The 25,130-nt window shown below is 43.8% G+C and overlaps 1 protein-coding gene across 4 annotated transcripts in view; it reads right to left on the reverse strand.

Annotated features, from left to right (window-relative positions):
- The window catches only part of SHANK3 (SH3 and multiple ankyrin repeat domains 3), a 691,108-nt gene that overhangs the window by 342,044 nt on the left and 323,934 nt on the right, over positions 1 to 25,130 (reverse strand). For all 4 annotated transcript variants that reach the window (XM_063926631.1, XM_063926630.1, XM_063926632.1 and 1 more), the window contains exons 4-5: positions 8,519 to 8,722; positions 7,107 to 7,178 (exon numbers count right to left, since the gene is read on the reverse strand). In XM_063926631.1, coding sequence (XP_063782701.1) covers positions 7,107 to 7,178; positions 8,519 to 8,722 — 276 coding nt within the window. The remainder of the gene's footprint in view (positions 1 to 7,106; positions 7,179 to 8,518; positions 8,723 to 25,130) is intronic.

The raw sequence follows: 25,130 nt of genomic DNA on the forward strand, positions 1-25,130 counted from the left end.
GGTGCCGTGGACAATCCAAACGGCAGCGTCTGAAACTGATAGTGACAGTTCTGCACCACGAACCTGAGGTACCCTTAGTGAGAAGGGAAAATTTGGGACATAGAGGTAAGCATCCCTGATGTCCCGGGACACTATATAGTCCCCTTCTTCCTGTTCGTTATCACTGCTCTGAGTGACTCCATCTTGATTTGAACCTTTGTAAGTGTTCAAAAATTTTTTAGATTTAGAATAAGTCTCACCTAGCCTTCTGGCTTCAGTACCACAATATAGTGTGGAATAATACCCCTTTTCTTGTAGTAGGAGGGGTAATTTAATTATCACCTGCTGGGAATACAGCTTGTGAATTTTTTCCCATACTGCCTCCTTGTCGGAGGGAGACCTTGGTAAAGCAGACTTCAGGAGCCTGCGAAGGGGAAACGTCTCGACATTCCAATCTGTACCCCTGGGATACTACTTGTAGGATCCAGGGGTCCTGTACGGTCTCAGCGCCATGCTGAGAACTTGTCAGAAGCGGTGGAACGCTTCTGTTCCTGGGAATGGGCTGCCTGCTGCAGTCTTCTTCCCTTTCCGCTATCCCTGGGCAGATATGATCTTATAGGGACGAAAGGACTGAGGCTGAAAAGACGGTGTCTTTTTCTGCAGAGATGTGACTTAGGGTAAAAACGGTGGATTTTCCAGCAGTTGCCGTGGCCACCAGGTCCGATGGACCGACCCCAAATAACTCCTCTTCCTTTATACGGCAATACACCTTTGTGCCGTTTGGAATCTGCATCACCTGACCACTGTCGTGTCCATAACATCTTCTGGCAGTTATGGACATCGCATTTACTCTTGATGCCAGAGTGCAAATATCCCTCTGTGCATCTCTCATATATAGAAATGCATCCTTTAAATGCTCTATAGTCAATAAAATACTGTCCCTGTTTTCTAAGCAGCTCTTTAGGAGAGCCACCTAGATTGCACCCTTCTCGGCCGGGCACAAAAATCTAACTGGCTTGGAGGAGGGTCATAGGGGGAGGAGCCAGTGCACACCACCTGATCGGAAAGCTTTACTTTTGTGCCCTGTCTCCTGCGGAGCCGCTATTCCCCATGGTCTTTTCAGGAACCCCAGCATCCACTAGGACGATAGAGAAATGTGTAGTTTATACCACTGTCTAAAAAAAATAACCCTAATGAAGCACAATAAATACCAATACTGTATGCAAACGAACACTGTGTTATTTCAGGTTTAAGAATGCAATACATAAACAAAGACATCAGAATTTTAAACCACAAAAATGCACTGGAAAACAGTACACCTTTCACATGCTACATAAACAGCTGCAATACTTACTACATCCCCATGTATCACATTCTGCAAGTTACTATCATAACTGGCAAGTCTAAACAGCAATGCTAAACAGAACAATACAAAATGGTACAGTGTTCTATACTGTATTGCATAAATGAATGTAAATGATATGTACGCGGTGATCCTAATATCTGAGTGTTTGCCTTTTAGTTATGAGTGTTTGCCTTTTAGTTATGTAGTCGGTTATGAAATACTTTGAACAGTGATTCATACGATGCACATGGCAAAACTATAATTGGGTATGAACAAAAGACTCTCATTATAAAATACACCTAGCTTTATATAAAGATAGTCTCAATGCTCTGGCATATACAGCATAATTGGCTACTCTTGCAGAACATCCAAAAGATACACAAATTTTCGTGATGCCCATCTGGACTACAAGAAGAGCAAGGTAAATACCCGTATCCCACACATTTCGCTACTGAAATGGGTTGGATAGGGTGTGTGATGACACGATTCACAGTACAGGCACTGCTACAAGACTCTCAGCAACGCAGAATCGGGGAGGGGGAGTGGGTCATGATTAAAAGAATTACGTTGCCATGTCTCACTCACTTGACTCTTGGGGCTCACCTCCAGGAACTTGGAGGCCATTCCAAAAAGTAGGCAAGTATGATATATAGTGACTAAAAAGTCAGGTTATCATTATTACCAGTTAATTATATAGCTCACACTGATTCCACAGCGCTTCACAGTTAGGATAATCCTTAAACGTTTTATTAGTGATGTGCCATTTCCATTTAGACTACTGCAGGACAAAAGATTCCCATTTCATTTTAGCAGAACCAAAAAACAGATGTGGTGGTTTTTGCATTTTCCTCCTCAACCCAAAAAAGATTTGGTTTTGAAGTGCCACACAAAAGAGCCACGTAATGTTGTCTTGTCAATGAGAAAAACATTCTCTGCTTAGATCAACTCCAGCCAATTGCCTGACCCTGTGCTTTATTTATTGTCATGCCAAAGGAGACAATAATTAATTGGACTTAAACAGCAAATTTGATGGAATTATTGTGATTCTGAATATTAAAAACGTTTCTCCAGTGCCACAGCCAGTTAAACTAGTAGCTTCAATATAAAAGCATTTCAAAGTTTTGATTTACAATCATGTCCCACTGCATAACTTCAGCGAGTTTTGATGACATAATAATATAATAGGAGTCCCCACTTTCAAAATCAGTTTGTGTGGTGGCATGCCAGAAGGATGTAAAGAATTTAGAAATTCTGTTGGTTAATAAACGGCTTCCTCACTATCCACTACTGTGTCTACTGATACCCCTTTTTCACTAGCTAGCACGGTTTGCAGCCGGGAGCCTGACACGGCTGCGACCCGTGCTAGAGCCCCCTTCTACACTGCGCTCACCAACCCGGCATATTGCCGGGTTGGTGACGCAGCTAGTGACGTGGCAGGGGTGGCGCTGGGAGATCTCATGATCTCCCAACACCGCCCTTCCATACAGTGTAAACGGGAGCCATATCGCATCGACGCGGCTTCCATTTACACTACAACCCTACCCGGATCATTCCCGTGTCCTACCCAGGTAGCTACCCAGGTAGGATTCACGGGTCACTTGATCCGAGTTTTTGCGGGGGGATCCTTTTCCACTAGCAAAAAACACGGGTAAATGCACGCCCCCATGCATTTACCCGTGTTTTTTGTGCTAGTGGAAAAGGGGTATGAGTAATAAACTGGAGTCTGGGCACTGAATATTTTACTTGCTTCACTAAAATAGTCACTGCTCAGCTCCCTTTTGTCATAGATTAATGTTTTATACACTTAAACCTTCCTTGACAAATGCTCTATGGAATTGTGAAAACCACATCAAAATCCATCCTGTGTGTCTCAAGATTAGCTTGAACAAACAGACAGACTCCTACGGGGAAGTTTATTTTATACTATGTAGAGACGTGACTTTACCATTTGCTAATAGTCAAGGCACTATTTTCACTTGGAAACAGTGGCGGAACTATCAGCGGTGCATTGCACCGAGGCCCACCGCTATGAAGGGGCCCACAGTCGCTAGCTTTATAATGAGACAGACAGATTCATTATTAGCCACTGCGCCGACCAGCGGGAAGTCTGTATGAGGATGGGACTCGCACAGCTACGAGAGATAGGAGTGCCCGACGTTAACAGCACACAGTTTAAGTCAGAGCCAGTGACTGCCCTGCAGCTTCCCCAGTCTCTGTTCAGTGTTGGTTGCTCTGCGCACTGGGAGGAAGGACAAGGCTTGTGTCCCCCTGCCGTGTGTTGGTGTGAGGACTGGGAGGCTGAACAGCTGTAGTGAGGAGCCTTCCTAGTGCTGGGTGGTTTGCCCGGAAAAAATCCCCTGCCACCCGACACTGTGATGCGGCTGAAGTCCCTTGCCTGCTGCCGCCATAATCAGTGATCCCACTTATGCGATATAGTGCCCCATTTTGTATACCTAGGCACCCGCTTAGAGATGCCCGGCAACACGACCAATAGGATTGCATGGAAGTCAAGCCAATAGGGATGACCAGCAACCTGACCAATAAGGATGCCCGGCAGCTCAGCCAATAGGGAAATATGCAGCCTGTCTAATAGGAATACACGGCAGCGCAGCCAATAGAGAAAAGTACACCAGTCACAGGAGGAGGGGCAGGATCCAAACACCCGGCAAGTTTGTACTTTTATTACTGCTCCTGTATGGTGTAGTGAGTGTGACCTGTCCCTCCCTGCCACCACACCAATGACTGTTGTGGATGAATGAGAATCCACATCCCCCCCTCTTTCCTCCTCCTCCTGCACTCCTCCTCCAGGATTGAAGAGCTGCTGATCAGGGAGGGTGGGACGCTGGAGAGATCACCGGATCTGACCCAGGAGGTAATAGATCAGCTCTGATTTCTGCAGGGGGAGGTATTAGATCAAAGTGCATGAGCCAGGGCTTCATGACCAGCGTATAGTGACTGCTGCTGCCCAAATCACCATCTTCCTATGACCACGGACTCCCTGCGAAAGTGAGGCAGGCACCTCATCATCATCATCATCATCACCACCTCTCAGGAACAAGTAACTTATGCAAGGGTCTGGAAGTAGATCTAACAAGTATGAGGAGAGCACCTGCAGCTCAGCGTATATATATATATATATATACATACCAGTGCTAGGGTGTTTGCCATCCCCCTGCAAACTATAAATTTGTGTATTACCTCCCATTCATTATAAAGGCACAGTGGTCTCACAAGGAAGGGACGTGGTTACACAATAGTACCCCCAATTCAAATTACACCACACACTAGCACAATCTTATTCCCATTACACTGCATATAGTGCCGATTCATATTACACCACATAGCAGTGCCCCTTATTCACGTTACAACACACAGCAGTGCCCCTTATTCACATTACGCCACTCAGTAGTGCAGTTTATTCACGTTATGCTATACATTATGGTATTACTGTGCAAGGCCGTGGAGGAGGTGGAACTTTTTCCACTTCGATTACAGGTGGTGGAACTCAGTTCCACCTCACCCCACCCCACTTTAACCCCTGGTCAACATGACAGTTGGCTGGGTTTGGTGAAGAAGTGGGTCTATGGGCAACATCTCCACTTTTGTGAACCCGCACTTAAGTAAATATACCCCCACTGGTCTTTTTAGTCCAACATCTGAATTTAAATGTTTTGTACCAATAAAGGATTTTCATTTATTTACTTTGCTTGCATGGTAGCCGATTCATTGCGCCACCCTCCTGAGTGATGAAGTACTGCTGAAGAGTCAGTGATTTTATGTTTGTGTTCTAGATCAAGCTTTCCATCTGTTGTAGTTGTCACACCTGAACGGGTCTTACTTGGCAACAGAGAATGCTCATTTACTGTATACTGTAAAGCTATATACACTTGCCCTGGGAATCGCTCAGATGACTATTTGACCAGAATTCAGTCACTGCTGCTCGTCTGAATGATAGAGACATGCAGGCACGGGAACCAATGATTCTGATGCCGATAGGATACTCGGAACCGCCTGCTCACATCACATTCTGCCTACATGCTCTGCTACATGATCCTTTGCAGGAAAAGAAAACAATATTGTTACAGTGGCTTAGTTCAGAACCTCCTGTGAATTCTCTTATTTGCTCCAGATTTACTGGTGACACACTCTTATGTATAAAATGTGTCCACCTTTACATTTGTAGTTCCCATTCACTCAAGGTCCAAATGTTTACAGGTTAGATGTATGCTGCTTCAGTCCTTTCAACATACCAGTTTCTATATGACTAAATTGCTGTGTGGGCGTAATCCTTTGAATCCTCCACAGTTCGATGTGGATTAATTGCCCTTTCTTGTTAGAGACATGGCTGCATGTGGCGGGTTAACGCTATTGTAAACCTTATACTTGTAATTATGTGCCTTATTTTCTTGTAGTCTTTTGGTTCATTTGTTCACAGCATGATTGTATGACTTCTTGTTCAATGAAAAAAAAAGTAAATAGATTTAAAGGAGGTTAAAAAAGGTGTACTATTGCATATATAGCTGTTCCCAAACCAGTATATCTATTGACCCTTTAGATATAGTGACCTAGACATTTCTTAAAAATATTGTAGTGTTCGTTAAAGGCAAGAGAATAAAGTGCCATAACATAAAACAAAATTGATATCAATGAAAACATCTTGTAAATTTGCTGATTCTTTCTGAACTCTGATTACACTAACATACAAACTGTTTTACATGTCGCCCTACTGAGCACCTTACCAAATCACAAACCACCACCAGTAGAGAGGCTCTTAGGTGGTATAGGTTTTATACAGAATATAGGCCCAATGTATTAAGTCTTCAAAAGTGGAGAGTGATAAAGTACCAACAAATAGTCCTGTCATTTTTCAAATACATTCTGCTGCATGGCAGTCAGGAAGCTGATTGGCTGGTACTTTATCACTCTCCACATTATCACTTTTTAAGGCTTAATACATTTGGGCCTAAAATCCATCTATGTAAAAAAAATGTTTACTTACAGATGCTATGGGGTATATTCAATAAGAGTCGGATCCATTCCGACATGCATTTGTCAGAATGGATCCGACAACCCCTATTCAAAGAGTGTCCAAATCCGACTGTTGGATTTGGCCGCTGCTGCTCACCTCCCCTCTCTCCTCGCTCCGGCGCCACTCCACTCAACCCCGGTGCTGCTCCCCTCACCCGTGCCGCTCACTTCACCCACGCTGCTCCCCTCACCCTGGCGCCGCTCGCTTCACCCCGGCACCGCTCCCCTCACCCAGGCACCGCTCCCCACAGGGTGGATGGAGGAGACGGCAGCAATGTCAATCTGACTTTTTACAAAGTCGGATTGACATTGTCGGAAACGCAAACAAAACCTGTCGGAATTTGGTCCCCTTTCCGACAGAAGCACGTGGGTCGGCGGCTATTCTGACGGTCCACGTGCTTTACGACAAGTCGGATTTCCCGACTTGTCAGAAAAAATGAGGCCGGATTGAATAGTTCGGAACCCCTTCCGACCTACTCCAGTCGGAAACTGCCGTCTTTCCGACAAGACGGCAGTTTCCGACTGTAATTGAATATACCCATATGTAGCTAAAGTCAACCTGTAACCAGTACATATTGAGGCAACCATTTAGTCAGCTGAACCTGTATTCATAATACAGTATGTGTCTCAATGCTGTCACACATTCCTTGATAATTGATGAGGCTGTAATGGATTATTGGGTAAGCACAGAAGATGACTGTATCTGCCATAATTACCCCACAAGCTCTTGCTCTGAATATTCTTTCTTACTTACTTTGGTGTGAAGTTTGGCAAACTGCTTGTCGTCCAGTAGTGTCTGTGTGTAAACTCTTCTCTTATAGCGAAACTGAGGAAATGTGATAGAAACAAACAAGCCCATGTGATTAATGAATGTATAAAGCAGAATACCCATTTTATTAGGTGTCAATCCTATTAGGTGTGAGTTGCAGAATGCGTGTTGTCGCTTTCTCTGCAAATTCGCATTTTGCAATCCAATTAGCAACTCGCACTGAACCATACAAAGTAAACTCACATTTTTCTGTTACACCTCACTGAGTGTGAGAGATATTAGGGAAAATCCTTATTTTAAGGTTACAATGTCTGCAGAACCCCTTGGACCCCTAGGCAATTGGAAGTTTCCAATTAACTTAAATTGTCCAATAATTACAAGTCAGTTTTTAGGGTTTCAAAGAATTACCACAAAATCAACTTTTTTGTTGCATTGTGCACCCCAAATTCATTAGAGCATTTTTGATTTTTTTTATAATTACTTTTTATAATTGTTTAACAATTTTTGAAAGTCTGCGTTTTTATTATTTTTAACTCTTTTTACAAAATGCACAAATCAGCCATTTAACACCGTTTAAAAATCTCCAGTACTTTCCTTATGACCACTAACAGCCTCTGTATGATTCCGCAAACAAAATTGTCCTTTTTGGGCGGATCCAATAAGGTCACCCCACTTTTTCATGCACTCCTCTCACATCACATATTGCTGACAATTCGCAAACCCCACTGCGAGTACCGCGAATAGGCATTTCTCATTGGATTGGAGAATTCTCAGGAGAGCGCGTTCATGCAAACGTCTGGGAGTTTCATGACACAACTCGCACCTAATTGGATTGGATTGGCCCCTTAGGCTGTACTGCTTCAATTAATCAAAACTGCTTCAAAACATCCTCAATTAAACTATATACCATTTGTCTAAACTGCAGAACGCCATTTCGTCATTTGTACTGTATGCCTCAGGTGTGATATAAAATATCCTTTACATAAGTGTGTGGTATCCCATATGTGTGAGACCACTTCAGTTACATATATATAGCTACTGTATAAGTCTATATTTAGGTTTTGTGTGGATATCAGGTTTTTAAAACTATGAAATGAATACACTTTGAAATCATTATGTGTGCCCAATACATGGTTATGTCCCAAAGAAACACCCCTTAGAAAATTTGATAATTAACTAGGAAGGATTAAAGTACTGCAAAAAAAATTAAAAGAAGGACAAATAATAAATAAAATGAAATAAATAAATACAAATCTATTTTGTTCTCTGTCCAATGTTGGTCTATGGTAAATAAGCTTTTACTTTCCCTGTATCTCTGATGAATCCATAGTGTGATTCCTATATGCCATGCTCGTATTTGTAAGGTGTGGCATGCAGAAATTTGTCTTTAACATTACCTCCAGATAGGGTACAGGCGTGGCAAGAGATGGCGGGTATTCCCGTAGCAGCCGCTCCTCATCAAGGAATTTCCCAGCTCTGCCATTAAAAGCTGGCTGGAAGAGTCCATAATTCAGGACATCCTTTAGGCTGTGATTGAGAGTGCACAAGATGCGCTGTTTAGACACCCAAACTGGAGCATCAGGATTCAGTCGGAGGCACTTCTGAAGACAGAAATACACAGCAGGATGAGTTAGACACATGCATTACACAAATGAGTGTATATTTTACAGGGAAAAAAGAACATGGTGACACAGAAAACACAGCAGATTTACATTTTAGTATTGCACTTATATTGTCATGACAGGTCAAAGCTTTATTTCTCATAAATGTATAAATATAATCCAGGTCTTGGGGGCCAGTAAAAAGATTTGATATCTCTTAGAAATTACAGTCGTGGCAATCAAATTGAATTTCACGGATGGTACACCTGTGATTAATTTAGGATATCCCATTAAATATATCCAATTAGCGGCCATCAAGTCTTGGAACTGTGGTCTCTAATATATACTTTTCATCATATAATTACAGACATTTTCATCTAAAGGCTGGAGACAAGTTTTTAACAAGGCACACATGTAACACTTTTTAATGTGTTTTTTGCATAATTTTATTGCGTGAAAGTTATTCATTAAATATTCAGTAATATTGTACATTATTTAACACTCTTCTGCTTGATACAAGTGATCCGTCCTGCAAAGAAACACAATATATACAATGAATTATAGGGAAATATTAATACTAGGCAGTAAATACAGTACCAAACTGCTATAGACCACAAGCCTATTGCTACACTAACAGGGTTTGTAATGTATTTGAGGCACTTTGATGATTTAGATAAGCTTCTGGTACTCTCTTAAAATGCCTCTCCATTTACTAACAACATTTTTCTTTAGATAATACAAGTTACATACATTGCAAATGAGCACTGTCTCATTTGCCATGCTTCTGAATGTAAAAACACATAAATATATAACATTATTCAGAACACTTCCAGTTTCCATAAACAGAAGAGTTTACTCTGTAATTTACTACATTTAAACTTAGTGGTGATTACTTTGTTAGGGTTGTGGTACAAACGATCTACAGTAATTAGATAGACAGTCATTAGGTCAACCCTATATTGTCAGTATGCATTAGGTTGTCAGGGTCAAAAGTCGGCAGGATAAAAAAAAGGTCGACATGGAAAATATAGACAGTAGAAAAAGGCGACAGGTAAAAAGTTCGACATGGAAATGGTCATCACAGAAAAGGTTGACGCAAGTTTTGTATACGTTTTTTGTGTGTCATTTTCTGTATTTCATGATATGTGATCACAATTACAGCAAATTTAGACCCGCTTCACTCGCCACGCTTTGGGTTACTATTCCTAATCGTTGTCCACATGGATGGTGTATATGTTAAATATGTGGGAAAAAAACAAAAACTTGTGTTGACCATTGTCATGTCGACCTTTTGAACCTATCAACCTTTTGTAACTGTCAAACTTAAGCACTATCTACCTTTTACATGTTGACCTTTTCATCCCGTCGACCTTTTGACCATGTCGATCTAATGTGTATCGACAATACGGTGTTGACCTATTGACTATCCAGGCAGTGTAGATCTATCACATGGATACCCATTGTAAGGCATATTCTGCCCACCTATTAGTGTTCATAATGAAGTCTCCTTACTCTCAACACAAGCAGGACATGCTGTTAGCCGCGGCGGGTCTCGACGGCGCCCGGCCGTTGCTTGGCAACGGGGCCGGCGCGTCATGTTTGCCGCGCCTCCTCCTGCTCCCCGCACAGCGCCTGGCAACGGAGGACGCTGTGCGCAGTGAGCCGCCGGTTCCTAGGCAACGGGAACGCCAGAGGCGGATGGCGTTCCCCGTTGCCATGTAATTTGCATCCACCTGTCAGCTCTGGGTCGTGCAGCTACATCACTAATTTAGGTTCTCTGCAGCTATTGGAGGGCTCCCTGTTATATTCTCCCTCAGTGCCTGACACAGACGCCGGTGATAGCTTCTGCTGAGCTGCTTCCTGCCTTGGCGTGTTCCTGTCCATAAGTCCTGTGGTATTGCCTGTTCCTGATCCAGTTATCCTGTGTCTTGGCGTCCTCTGATCTGTTGTCGGAATTCTACCTGCCCTCCAGTTCTGTGAACCTGTGTCTGCGGCTTTGCGGGTTCTCGTCCGTCCACCTGTATTCACACCGGTTTCGTGAGTAACGGCTTTGCCGCATCTTACGGCCTTGGCAGAGGGTTCTGCATGTGCTGTCATCGCCAGTACACAACAGTATTGTGTCGGCGTGTGGACAGCATTGCCTTTGTTGTAGTTTGTTCTGGCGGCTGTGCCGTACATACTTCCTTTGAGTTCTGTAGCCCCCCTAACTGGTTATTTCCATCTTTAGTTAGAGGTTCCCCTTGTTATCGCCCCCTCTCTGTTTACGCCTTGTCTCCAACTAAGACCGGGGGGCATCGGAGTTGGGCAGACCTAATCCGCCCTTCAAAAGCGGCTGCCGTGGGCCCAAGCAAACATATTCTCGCAGGCGTAGACTGACCACGTAGGCGAGACAACGGAGTCAGGGCTGTGTATGGGGTTGCTGCTGGGCTCCATTTCCATTGCAGCATTACATTCCTGAGCTCGGGGCTTGTCCACCCTGAGTTCCGAGTACAGTGAACGTAACCGCCCACCAAACATAAAAAAAGTGTTAAACTGATATTTATAATTAGGGTGGCCTTGAAATTTTGTCCTCATGAACCCATCAGTATTAGGACAGAATCCCAGCCAGGTCTTGGCCAATCAGATCCACGAGCTCACTCAGATGGTGCAGGATCTTACTCTTCGGGTGAGGTCGCAGGAAGATCTTTTGCGAGCCTCCCCGAGTATGTCCCCAGAACCTAAAATGAAACCTTCCTGATCGCTTTTCGGGTAACCGGAAAGATTTCTTTAATTTTAGAGAAGGCTGTAAACTTTATTTTCGTTTAAGGCCCCGGTCTTCAGGTACTGAGTCCCAGCGGGTGGGTATAGTGATGTCCTTACTTCAAGGGGATCCGCAAACGTGGGCCTTTGGACTAAAACCCGATGACGCAGCCTTACTCACGGTAGATGCTTTTTTCAAATCATTAGGCCTTTTGTATGATGATCCCGACAGGGAAGCATCGGCTGAGAGTCACTTACGTGCGCTAAAATAGGGTAAAAATCCCGCTGAGGCATACTGTACTGAATTTCGCCGTTGGTCGAACGACTGTGGCTGGAATGATCCTGCCCTGCGCAGTCAGTTTCGCCTCGGTCTGTCAGAAGTAATCAAGGATGGTCTCATTCAGTATCCAGCTCTGGAGACATTGGATAAGCTCATGGAGCTTGCTACTAAGATTGATCGCCGTCTCCGAGAGCGGAGAGCTGAAAGACGGGCTAGTTTCAGGTCTGGTCCTTGTGTATATGCTCTCCCTGAGGACGTCGAGGAACCCATGCAAGTGGGTCTTTCTCGGTTGTCTTCAGAAGAAAGACCCAGAAGGCTAAATTTAGGACTCTGTTTATATTGTAGTGGCAGGGGACATGTTGCACGTAGCTGCCCTAATAAACAGGGAAACGCTCTGACCAAGTGAATAGTGAGGGGGTTCACTTGGGTCTGCAGTTAGTCTCCTCACATGATTCCTTGATAGTGCCTGTTAAAATTTCTTCTGGAAACCTCAGTTCTTCCGTTTCAGCCTTCATTGATAGTGGAGCTGCCGGGAACTTTATGGATCTTGCTTGGGCTCAGGCTCTAAGAGTTCCACAGCTTCAACTTGATAGACCAATCACTATGCACGGGCTAGACGGTGGTCCACTCTCTAATGGGGTAATTGCCCATCGGACCCCACCAGTACAATTAACAGTGGGGGTATTACATTCTGAAAGGATTGAGTTCCTGCTTACCCATTGTCCGGTTGTGCCTGTGGTTTTAGGTCACCCCTGGCTCGTCCTTCATAATCCAACCATAGATTGGCAGTCTGGGGAGATTTCTCGGTGGGGTTCCTATTGTACTAAGGGATGTATTTCTCGTCCGGTCCGGGTTGCGGCCGCCACTCCGGAACTCTTACCTTCGGCATATCAGGACTTTGCTGATGTTTTCTCCAAGGGTAATGCTGATATGCTGCCACCCCACCGGTCTTATGACTGCTCTATTGACCTTGTTCCCGGTGCCACTCTGCCTAAAGGGAGACTTTATGCTTTATCCGGTCCCGAGACAAAGGCCATGGATGATTATGTGCAGGAAAGCCTGAAAAAAGGGTTTATTAGGCCCTCGAAATCTCATTTAAGTGTAGGGTTTTTCTTAGTTGAAAAGAAAGATGGATCCTTAAGGCCGTGCAAAGACTACCGGGCCCTGAATAAAATCTCTGTTAAGAACCCATACCCCTTACCTTTAATTTCGATGCTGTTTGATCAGCTCCGCACCGCGGTGATTTTCTCTAAGATCGATCTCAGAGGAGCATATAACCTCATCCGAATAAGGTCTGGGGATGAGTGGAAGACAGCCTTTAGTACTCAGTCTGGACATTATGAATATCTTGTGATGTCGTTCTGACTGTCTAACGCTCCCGCGGTGTTTCAGGATCTAATTAACGATTCCTCCGTGACTTTTTGGGAATTTTGTAGTAGTTTATTTGGATGACATTTTAATTTACTGAGTCTCCTGAACAGCATGTTGTCCATGTGCGGCAAGTGCTTCAAAGGTTACGGGAGAACCATTTGTACGCTAAATTGGAGAGGTGTCCTTTTTAGGATATATTATTTCTCCAAAGGGGTTTTTCATGGAACCAAAGAAACTCCAGGCTATCTTGAATTGGGCACAACCCACCAACTTAAAGGCTATCCAGAGATTTTTTGGTTTAGCGAATTATTATAGACGTTTTATTCATGCCTTTTCCAATTTGGTCGCTCCTATTGTGGCGTTAACTAGAAAGGGAGCTGATCCTTCTAACTGGTCACCTCAAGCCGAATCTGCCTTCCAGGCTCTGAAACAGGCCTTTGTCTCGGCTCCTGTCCTCAGACACCCCAACCCAGATCTTCCTTTTATCGTTGAGGTGGACGCCTCAGAGGTTGGAGTGGGAGCCATCCTTTCTCAAGAAGACCCCAGGTCTCGGGAGCTACACCCTTGTGCCTTCATGTCCAGGAAATTCTCGTATGCTGAATCCAACTATGATGTTGGTAATCGGGAATTGCTGGCAGTCAAATGGGCCTTTGAGGAGTGGAGGCACTGGCTTGAAGGAGCAAAGCATACCATTACGGTATTCACTGATCATAAGAATTTACAATATATTGAATCTGCAAGCGGCTTAATTCCTGGCAGGCGCGTTGGGTGCTGTTTTTTTACACGGTTTAAGTTTATCATCACCTACAGGCCCGGTTCTAAAAACACCAAGGCTGACGCCCTGTCACGCTGTTTTCTTCCGGCACATCATAACCATTCTTCTGCAACTCCCATTATCCCAACATCTGTCATCCAGGCTGGCCTCGCACAAGATTTATTCACACAGCTTAACCAGCTTCAGCAACAGGCCCCCAGTAATACGCCTTTTGGTCATCTCTTTGTTCCCGAGTTCTTGAGAAACAATGTCCTCGCGGAGCTTCATGATAATAAGGTTGCTGGCCATCCTGGTGTTTCTAAAACCCTGGAGTTGATCTCTCGCTCGGTGTGGTGGCCTAATCTTTCTAAGGATGTTAAGGAGTTTGTTCTTTCTTGACAAGATTGTGCTAAGCACAAAGTGTCCCGATCCTTACCTGTCGGGCAGCTCATGCCTCTTGCAATTCCACTCAGGCCATGGTCACACATTTCCATGGATTTTGTGGTAGACCTTCCTCTTTCTTCTGGGTTTCAGGTCATTTGGGTAGTCGTGGACCGTTTTAGCAAGATGGCCCACTTCATTGCTTTACCCCGATTACCGTCCGCTCAAGTGTTGGCAGTTTTGTTTCTCCGTCATGTTTTTAGGCTTCATGGATTACCCGTGGATATAGTCTTAGACCGAGGACCACAGTTTATTGCCCGATTTTGGAAACGTTTGTGTGCTTCACTAAGCATAAAACTCTGTTTAACCTCTGGATACCATCCACAGTCTAACGGGCAGACGGAATGTGTGAATCAGTCACTAAAGCAATATTTACGTCTTTACACTGCCAAACTTCAGAAAGATTGGTCAGATTATCTTCCTCTGCCGAGTTTGCTTACAATAACTCTTACCATTCATCTACCAAGGTGTCTCCATTATTTTCGGTTCTGGGTTTTCACCCTAGAGCCAATTCTTTTACTCCTCATTATCCAACCTCTTCTTTGGCTTTGGTCTCCCGTCTCAGAAATATTTGGAGGAAGGTACACCTTCCTCTTAAAAGAGCTGCCATTCAGGGGAAAAATTTTTCGGATAGGTTCCGACGCCCATGCACCTTTAAGGTAGGAGATAAGGTGTGGTTGTCAACTCGCAACATCAAACTTTGACAACCTTCGGCTAGACTGGGGCCTAGATTCATTGGTCCATTTCTTATTATCAAAAAGATTAATCCGGTGGCTTTTCGACTACAGTTGCCAAAGTCACTTAAAATCTCCAACACCTTCCATTGTTCTCTGTTGAAGCCATATGTGCTTTCCAGGAAATTTCCTCGGAAGGTTTTCCAGGGTAGACCTCCGGTGGATGTTCAGGGCCAACAAGAATTCCTAGTGGAGAAGGTGTTGGATTCTAAATTTTCTCGGGGTCTGCTTTATTTTCTGGTCCATTGGAAAGGGTATGGCCCAGAGGAGAGGTCTTGGGTCCAGGACAAGGATTTACATGCCCCTAGACTTAAAAGAATGTTCTTTCAGGAATTAACCGCAGCGGGTCTCGCCGGCGCCCGGCCGTTGCTTGGCAACGGGGCCGGCGCGTCATGTCCGCGTAGTTGTAGTTTGTTCTGGCGGCTGTGCCGCACATACTTCCTTTGAGTTCTATAGCCCCCCTAACTGGTTATTTCCATCTTTAGTTAGAGGTTCCCCTTGTTATCGCCCCGTCTCAGTTTACGCCTTGTCTCCAACTAAGACCGGGGGGCATCGGAGTTGGCCAGACCTAATCCGCCCTTCAAAAGCGTCTGCCGTGGGCCCAAGCAAACATAGTCTCGCAGGCGTAGACTGACCACGTAGGCGAGACAACGGAGTCAGGGCTGTGTAGGGGTTGCTGCTGGGCTCCGTTTCCATTGCAGCATTATGTTCCTGAGCTCGGGGCTTGTCCACCCTGAGTACCGAGTACAGTGAACGTAACACATGCATGTCATCATCTAATTTGTAACGTCTGGGTCATGATATCACACAGAGAACCATGTATTCATCCTGGACATACCTTATAGATCTACCAGGTATTACCATCACAATTCTTCATTAACTGTATTAATTGTGCAAAGTGCTAAGTAGCCAAGACATTATTTTTAAGGTATTTTCCAAAAATAAAACCTTAACATATTAACCATACTGATTTATAACACATTAAACATAATTTACCCGACGTGTGTAGGCACCATGTGTCAGTCTTCGACATCTGCTCCTGCCTTTATAAGTCTTGCATACAAATGTATGGAAAATGATCAAAGTAATGTAAAAGCATACAGGAGGATGCTGGGTAATGGGGGGGCCAGAGCATGTCATAGGAGTAACTAGTTTACGTGCAATTGTGTTCCTAGAGCAAAAATGTACTGTCAGGCAGGCAGATCTTACCTATTGTATGTAAATTAATTGAAAGGGAGATACATGCGTAAGTTCTCTGAGATGGTAGGTAGGGATGCAGTCAGCATGTTGATATTCAAAATGTTGACATCTTCTCAATGTCGACATTCAGGAAGTCTGCATGTTCAGAATGCTGACAGGTAACATGTCACCATTCACAATGTCCACTCTGACATAATGTTGAGAATGAGATGTTCAAGATGTCAACAGTCAGAATGTCAACACATGAAATTAGGGTCAGGCTACAGTTTGGGGTAAGATTCAATGAGGTTTACGGTTAGGCACTTAAAATAGGAGTTTTGACATTCTGTCAACACTCAATATATTTACATATTGAACAGGTTCACATTATGTCCGTGCCGACATCGTGAATGTCAAGGTGTCAAATGACGACCATGCTGACATTTCATACAACACCTGGCAAGTTAGCCCTTACCAGAAGTATCACCACAACAGTATCTTCGAGACCTATTATATTTATAAATTGCACTGATAAGTTAATTTTTATCACTGTGATTTATCATTACTTAAATGTGACATTTACACTTGCACCCAACAATATTTACCTCTCTGCACAACTGGGCAAATGTGTAAAGTAGCCTGTGTGTCAGCTGGCATGCCCTGGGCCCTAGACACTCTGGTGCAAAACAAAGGAATTTCAGCTGTGCTATCAGTACTCATTGTAAATGAGGTTCTAGAATCAAGTATGTACACATCTATGTTACATGTCTAAATTACATACAGAACACTCCTTTAAATATTCTGATCCTCATCTAGGGGTAAATTTACTAAGATGGGAGTTCTAGTTAAGATGGGATGTTGCCATAGCAACCAATCAGATTCTACTTCTCACTTATCTAGCACCTTCTAGAAGATAATACCTGGAATCTGATTGGTTGCTATGGGCAACATCCCATTTTAAATAGAACTCGCATCTTAGTAAATTTACCCCCTAGCCTAGAGTGTGCTGAATTTAGGCATATAATAAAGTGGGAAACAAGGGTTTGAGTATTTCTAAAAATATAAACAATATTTCTATATTTACAATTAGATTAGGGTACATCACAGTGGCACAACCTAATAGTGTTGGCATTTTGAGTTTGATCCCAACCAGGGCCCTATCTGTGTTGTGTCTGTATGTCCTCCAGTTTCCTCCCACAATCCAAAAGTACATTAGTAGGATAATGAGCCTCTCAAAAAAAATATGTTTATGTTCCCACAGGGCATAGCTGCCAGAGAATGTTTGTGCTATTAGTTCTAAAATGTGCCAGCATGTCCCAGAAGTTAAGTTCCCAGGACATGGCACCTGGACGGACTAAAACAGTGCATTCGTTACCTGGGAATTGGACTTCAGTCTGACTCTGAATCAGATCCTCTTGTGTTAGAAAGCATGTTCATTTTATAATAATCTATATAATTTTTCCTTGTAACTCCTCCCATTGCTTTGTATAGTTTCCTATAACCTCTTTCTATAGATTTATGTATTATTCTTTTGCAGTCAGCCAGACAGGTCAAAGCCGGATCAGAGCTGAGAATCCCAGCGATCCCTAGATTAGTAAGACGTCCAGACGCCCACACCTGAGCCAACAGCAGAATTGCCAGTACAATGCTCCTGCAGGGTGCAGAGTGTGTCATAGTATCCACTTCTTATCATGACTTAATGACACACTTCATATTCAAACGCCTCTGTAGCACAGAGAGAACAGGAGGAATAATTCACTGCTCCTCTCACACCCCCATCTATCAATCAATCCTAAAATAAACAAATTCAGAGCTCTAGATACCACACATCTCATATAACTGGCAAAAGGCCTGTACTGAGCTACAGTACATCCTACATACACCAATTTATAGAACATGAACTTCCTCTCAAAATATACAGTCTGCCTTTATTCTTGTTGGCGCTTTCAATTACAAGACAAGCAGCCGCTTTGACTAATCATCTTCCTTTTCATTATAGCTGCTACTCATTCACAATTCATTAGCTCCAGTTCATGCCTGTGGCCCCATCCACCAACATGCAGCTAATAAATGCAGGTGCTGACCCTAAATAAAGGCCCATACACACTAGAAGACATGAACTATGAAAGATATTGGTGAAAATTTTCCCTATAGCTTTTCTAGGGTATGAAAAGGAGATAAAATCCCCAGTGGTATGCCAATCCCACTCTCCTGGCGCTATTGTTAAAATTATATATATATATATATATATATATTAAAAATTATATAGATAGAACTATAAATGTAAGTAAACAGCAGCGTATGTTTTGAGACTTGGTTAGGATCTCTAAACAAAATGAAAAAAATCTAAAAAAACATCGCTCTATAGAATAAGATATGTAAATATAAATGTGTATATAGAAAAGTAAAAATTTAAATTTGAAAAAATGGCTGTGGAGTTATCAGAAATGAGGTCGGGAGACTGTTTATATATAATATAATAAAATACCTTTTATTTTATACCAAATAATCCACAAAGTGGAATGTAAAAATAAAGCATGTATCTATATAAGAAAGCATCAAGTAATTAATGTATATATAACATTCCAGAGTAAATAAATAACTGTTGTAACAGCTCTAATAGATATGCTACAGAGTTATTGAATAGTTACTTAAGTGTCCTTTTTAGAGACAGTGTGCATCAATAGTTGCAATATCCTTTGCACGATCCACAGAAGTATAACTATTGGCTTTAAATGCCGGCGTCCCGGCCACGATAAATAGTTCAAAGTGGACTGAAGATTTTATATTTATATTTACCGCCTGGAGCTTTCACATATATAAGAGAAATCGTCCCTCCTTTCACGGTGGTGAGGCTATCACCGCCCTGGGCGTGGTATAGCGTATGTCCGTGAAACGGATGAGAGTCGAGGGACTCACCGGTCTCTCCCGCTGAGATAGTGTTGCCGTCTCACCTCTCCCGGTGGTGAGGCCGTCACTGCCCCGGGTGGTGTAGTTCGAGGGTCCGTGAATGTTGCCCGCAAAACTCCTGCTGTCAGTGTGACGTAGCGTAATGATGTTCAGCTGACGAGCTGACAGGCGGGTGAACAGCTAGCCAGCGGCAATGCAGGGAAGGTGCTGTTAGTGATGGTACGGCAGCGGGATCTCTGTGGATGATTTCCAAAGCCAAGTGTATCCAATCGAAGTGGATCAGTGCACTACTGATTGTCCAGTATAGCGTTAACGCGTTTCGTCCCACAATGCCTTGGGACTTCCTCAAGACTTTACAATATGAAGTATTATTTATCTCTGTACATAGCATAGTCACTAAATGTATTTTGATGCAACTGGTACCACCCTCTCCTGGACCAATACAATACAGGAAACAATGTAACCAGCATAATGTTGAGCTATGTACAGTTATATATAGAGGAAATAGGGGTATATTCAATTAAAGTCGGATCCATTCCAACATGTATTTGTCGGAATAGATCCGACAACCCCTATTCAATCCCATCTAAAATTTGACTTTTTTTTAGATGGGACCCAGAGGAGGCGAGGGGGGGGGGGGCGCGGGGGGACAGCCGGCGGCATCCAGAGGAGATCAGCGCTACGGTGTAGCGCTGCAGCTGGATGGCACTCAGCCGCCCGACCTCACGGCAGTTTCCACCCGGCTCCAGCAGCAGATACCAAAATTGAAATGTAGAAGGGGCAGAAAAAAAAGAGAATAAGGGAAGCAATAAGAATAAAGAGCAGAAAAAGAGAGGAAAAAGGGAAAGAGATGGACAGATAGCAAAGGTAAGAAGACAATGGAAAAATAGAGAATAGTAGAGGCCTAGTCAGGGCCTATATTGTAAACATAGGAAAAAATAGTATAGAGTGTACAGTATATGGCTACACCCGGTAGGAATTAGGAAAAAGCTATATCCATATCATAGTAACAGGTTTGGAAGGGTTCCGTGGGGTGTAGTGCTACTATACAAAAACCAATCACACCAGATCGTAAGGAACTTATGGGAGGTATTGTGAAGATAAACTGATATTTTCTCCATGTCTGCCACGTACCATATTTTATTCATGAGTTGTTGACGGGAAGAAGGATCAATACATTTCCATTGTTTAGCAATTAAACAACGAGCCGCATTCAAAATATGCACAGAGAGCTTGTCTGCACATTTATTAAGGTCCTCTATTGGGCAGCCAAGGAGAAAACACCAGGGTGATTTGGTTATTTGTTTATTAAGAACCTCAGAAAGTACATGAAAAACATCGTCCCAATACCGTACAATTTTGGGACATGACTACCAGATATGCAAAAAGATGCCGTCTATACCACATCCCATTCAGCATCGGGCTGAGGCAGAGCTATACATTTTACGTAAACGGGTAGGTACTAGGTACCATCCATAGAAGATCTTGTAAGTGTTTTCTTTAATGGAGGAAGATATAGGAGCTTTTGAGACCCTCTCACAAATGACGGACCATGATTCATCTTCTGGTGGATTACCCAAATCTCTTATTCACTGGAGCTCATGGCTCGGGGTGTCTGGAGCGTAATGTGAAGAAGGTAATTGTACAATAGTGAAATGACCCCCTTACGAAGGGGATGATGCAAGTTAAGTGACTCGACCAGGGTCAGTAGTCTGGTAACTGAACTAAGGGGGAGAGAGTCCAAAAAATGACGAATTTGTATGTACACAAAATAGTTAATAGTATGTAGATTATATCTGCTCTGTAGTGAATCCAGAGAGGAGCAACGTTTTAGTCAATTAAATCATATACGACTCTGATGCTTTACTCGGACCATGGGGAGAAACGTCTGCGGTTGGATCCAGGAAAAGGGGAGTGATGGGAGAGGGGTAGGAGGTAATGAGGGGTCATTCCGAGTTGTTCGCTCGTTGCCGATTTTTGCTATGCTGCGATTTGTTGCAAATTGCGCATGCGCAAGGCACGCAGGGCACATTCGCTTAGTTATTTAACACAAAACTTAGCAGTTTTGCTGTGGCTTCTGCGGCGCTTTTCAGTCGCACTGCTGTTCGGTAAATGATTGACAGGAAAGGGGCGTTTCTGGGCGGCAACTCAGCATTTTCCCAGCGTTTGCTAAAAAACGCAGGCGTGTCAGGGGAAAACGCGGGAGTGTCTGGAGAAACGGGGGAGTGGCTGGCCGAACGCAGGGCGTGTTTGTGACGTCAAACCAGGAACTAAACGGACTGAGCTGATTGCAATCTGTGAGTAGGTCTGGAGCTACTCAGAAACTGCTAAGAAATATTTAGTAGCAGTTTTGCTAATTTTTCGTTCGATAATCTGCTATGCTAAGATACACTCCCAGAGGGCGGCGGCCTAGCGTGTGCAATGCTGCTAAAAGCAGCTAGCGAGCGAACAACTCGGAATGAGGGCCCATATCAAAGTGGATTTTACAGTAATCCCAAATTGCGCAGGTAAAGGCAATAACGGGATGTGTACCTGTGATTGTAGGCCTATCCGGGGGAGCTATCCCTATAATAGAGGACATTGAAGAAATGTTACATGAGTTAGCCTCTACTGAGACCCATCTAGGAGTTTGAGAGGACGCAAACCAAACTACTGCCTGACTTAAATGAGTTGCATAATAATAAAGATTGACATCACGGAACCCATTTTTTCCATTGGAGGTGGAACGTCTAAGGGTTGTGAAGCTTATACGGTGTGGTTTGAGCATCCAGACAAGCTGCACAAACCATTTATGTAGTTGTGCTAGGGAAAATCTGGGGACCTGAACAGGAGGAGTTTGGAAAAGGTAAAGCAGTCGAGGTAAAATATTAATTTTAATTGCCGCAATTCTACCCCGCCAGGAAATAATTGTAAGCGCCAGTAAACGCGTGTCACGGCCGTCGTCGTGGAGCCGGGATGCCGTGCCTCCCGCTGACTTCCGCCCGGCTCCTAGCAATAGGTGGACACCAGGCGCAAAGCCCCTTGGTCCCCGCCGGGCGCTGGGAGCCGCCGGGTTCCTAGCAACGGGGATGCCAGAGGCAGACGGCGTTCCCCGTTGCTGGGTAATTGAGTAGCCAGCTATTAGACGTGCAGCAGGACAGCTGCACGTCATTTTGTAATTAAGCAGGGTCCGCCACCAGAGCCGGCCCTAGCCAATATGATGCCCTAGGCAAGATTTTGGCTGGTGCCCCCTAGCACCACCGCTAGTTCCGCCTCTGACCTTGCACCTCTTTCCCAGCACCCTCACCTCTCACCCATAGCAGTCCTTATTTTGGTGTTTGTACTTCCTATATTTTAAATAGGAACAGTTTGCACATTTGGCGCACAGCCCAAAAAGGGGTGTGTTTTTGCTGGCAAGGGGCATGGCCACACAATAGTAATTACACCACATAGTACTTCAACTTTATTCACATTTTATCATGCGATAGTGTCCATAATTCATATTACATCCCACAGTAGTATCACTTTACCTTATAAACGTTACTCCTCACAGTACAGCCCCTTATTCACATTACATCACACTGAATTGCTCCTTATTCATATTACACCACACCCTGGGGGTAATTCCAAGTTGATCGCAGCAGGAATTTTTTTAGCAGTTGGGCAAAACCATGTGCACTGCAGGGGAGGCAGATATAACATGTGCAGAGAGAGTTAGATTTGGGTGTGGTGTGTTCAATCTGCAATCTAATTTGCAGTGTCAAAATAAAGCAGCCAGTATTACCCTGCACAGAAATAAAATAACCCACCCAAATCTAACTCTCTCTACACATGTTATATCTGCCTCCCCTGCAGTGCACATGGTTTTGTCCAACTGCTAAAAAATTTCCTGCTGCGATCAACTTGGAATTACCCCCCCTATTGCTCTTTATTCACATTAGACGACACAGTAGTGCCCTTTCTATACGCAATGCCACATAGTAGAGCACCTTATACACATAATGCCACACATTAGTAATGCATTTATACACATAATTCCACACAGTAATGCCCCTTACACATATGAGACACATTATTAATGTCCTTATAAACATAATGTGCCTTACACATTATGACAACCTTTATTAATGCCCTTTTACACATAATGTCCCTTACACATATGCCGCACATTATTAATGCCCTTATACACATAATGACACACATAATGTCCCTTACACATATTCTGCACATTATTAATGCCCTTATACACATAATGACACACATAGTGCCCCCTACACATTTGCTGCACATTATTAGTGCCCCTATACACATAATGACACACATACAGTAGTACCCTGTTACACATATGCCGCACATTATTAATGCCCTTATACACATAATGACACACATAGTGGCCCTTTACACATATGTTGCACATTATTAATGAATTTTTACATGACACACATAATGCTCCTTACACATATTCCTAACACTACTGCACAACCAACCCACTCACATGCACACAGCACTCACATTGCCACTTACACTGTGACCTCTGCCTCTGCTTGGATACAGATGTGTCCTCATAAATCTTGCCTCAGTGCTAATGTCGGGTACCTTTTTTTATGAAAATGCATCTTATTTGCATTCATATGTGGCTAGGATGCACAAGCAGCTTCTGCTGATTAAAATGATATGCAGCATGCCTATATACTGTGTGAGACTGTGGCTGTATCTGCATATGAAATGCTACACACAGAATATAGGCATGCCGCATATCATTTTAATCAGCAGAAGCTGCTGATGCCCCTAGGCATATAAAATGCCCTAGGCAATTGCCTAGTTTGCCTATGCCTATGGCCGGCTCTGTCCGCCACGATTGGTGCAACATCAGTTATATTCTCTTCCAGGTCACTCCAACGACGCTGGTGATAGTTCTACTTCAGTGTGAACCCGTCTCGTTGGTAATCCTGTCGTGTTGTGCTGTGACCTGGAGTCTGTGCCTGATCGATTCTCTACCAGATCTTGTCAACCGGAGTTCAGATTTTCGTGGGAATCCACGCCAAACAGTTTATTATTGTATTCATATCTTAACATCTCTGAGCATTGTTGCTTTCTCTGTTTTTTCATAATAACATCTTAGACCATTGTTGGTCACATCATTCGTGCATTTGTGGTTGCAGGGTCAGTCAGGTTTCCCCTTGCTCACTCTCAGTCTCGGGTGGTGCCTTGTCACCTTATAAGACCGGGGAGCATCGGAGTTTGGGCGGACCTAATTCGCCCATTCAAACGTGGCTGCCGTGGGCACAAGAACTTTAGCACCGTAGGCACCACCCGACCACTAAGAGGGGTAACGGAGTCAGGGGTAGAGCATGAGTGATTACAGACGTCTATTCCTGCTGCAGTCTTCGGTGAGTACTGGAACTCTTCCATTATAACATACTCCCCTGAGTTCCAAGTACTCAATTCGTAACAGTATCACCAGCCAAAAACACTGTAGCTCCGTGGGTCGTTTGTCTCCAGATGGAGCCAACACAAAACCCGGCTCAGATTTGGGCAAGCCAGATCCAGGGTTTGACCCAACAGCTATGGGATCTTACTCTTCGAGTGGACACGCAAGAAGAAACTCGTAGGACTCAGTCTATCTCTTTACCCGCGCCCAGGGAGCCTAAGCTAAATCTCCCTGATAGGTTCTCAGGAGATCGTAAACAGTTTGTGAACTTTCGGGAAAGTTGCAAGCTGTATTTCAAGCTCAGGCCTTTTTCTTCGAGCTCTGAGACCCAACGCGTAGGGATCATTATTTCCCTGTTACAAGGTGACCCACAGACTTGGGCCTTTGGCCTTTCAGCAGATCACCCTAGTCTGCTTTCCGTGGATTCCTTCTTTAAAGCCTTAGGTGTTCTCTATGATGATACAGATCGGGAAGCAACTGCAGAGGCCCATCTTCGTTCTCTTAAACAAGGAAGAAACTCTGCCGAGGTGTATTTTTGCAGAATTTTGCTGATGGGCCAATGATTGTGGCTGGAATGACCCAGCACTTCG

This window comes from Pseudophryne corroboree, chromosome 6 (genome assembly GCF_028390025.1).
Source record: "Pseudophryne corroboree isolate aPseCor3 chromosome 6, aPseCor3.hap2, whole genome shotgun sequence".
NCBI classification, from domain to species: domain Eukaryota; kingdom Metazoa; phylum Chordata; class Amphibia; order Anura; family Myobatrachidae; genus Pseudophryne; species Pseudophryne corroboree.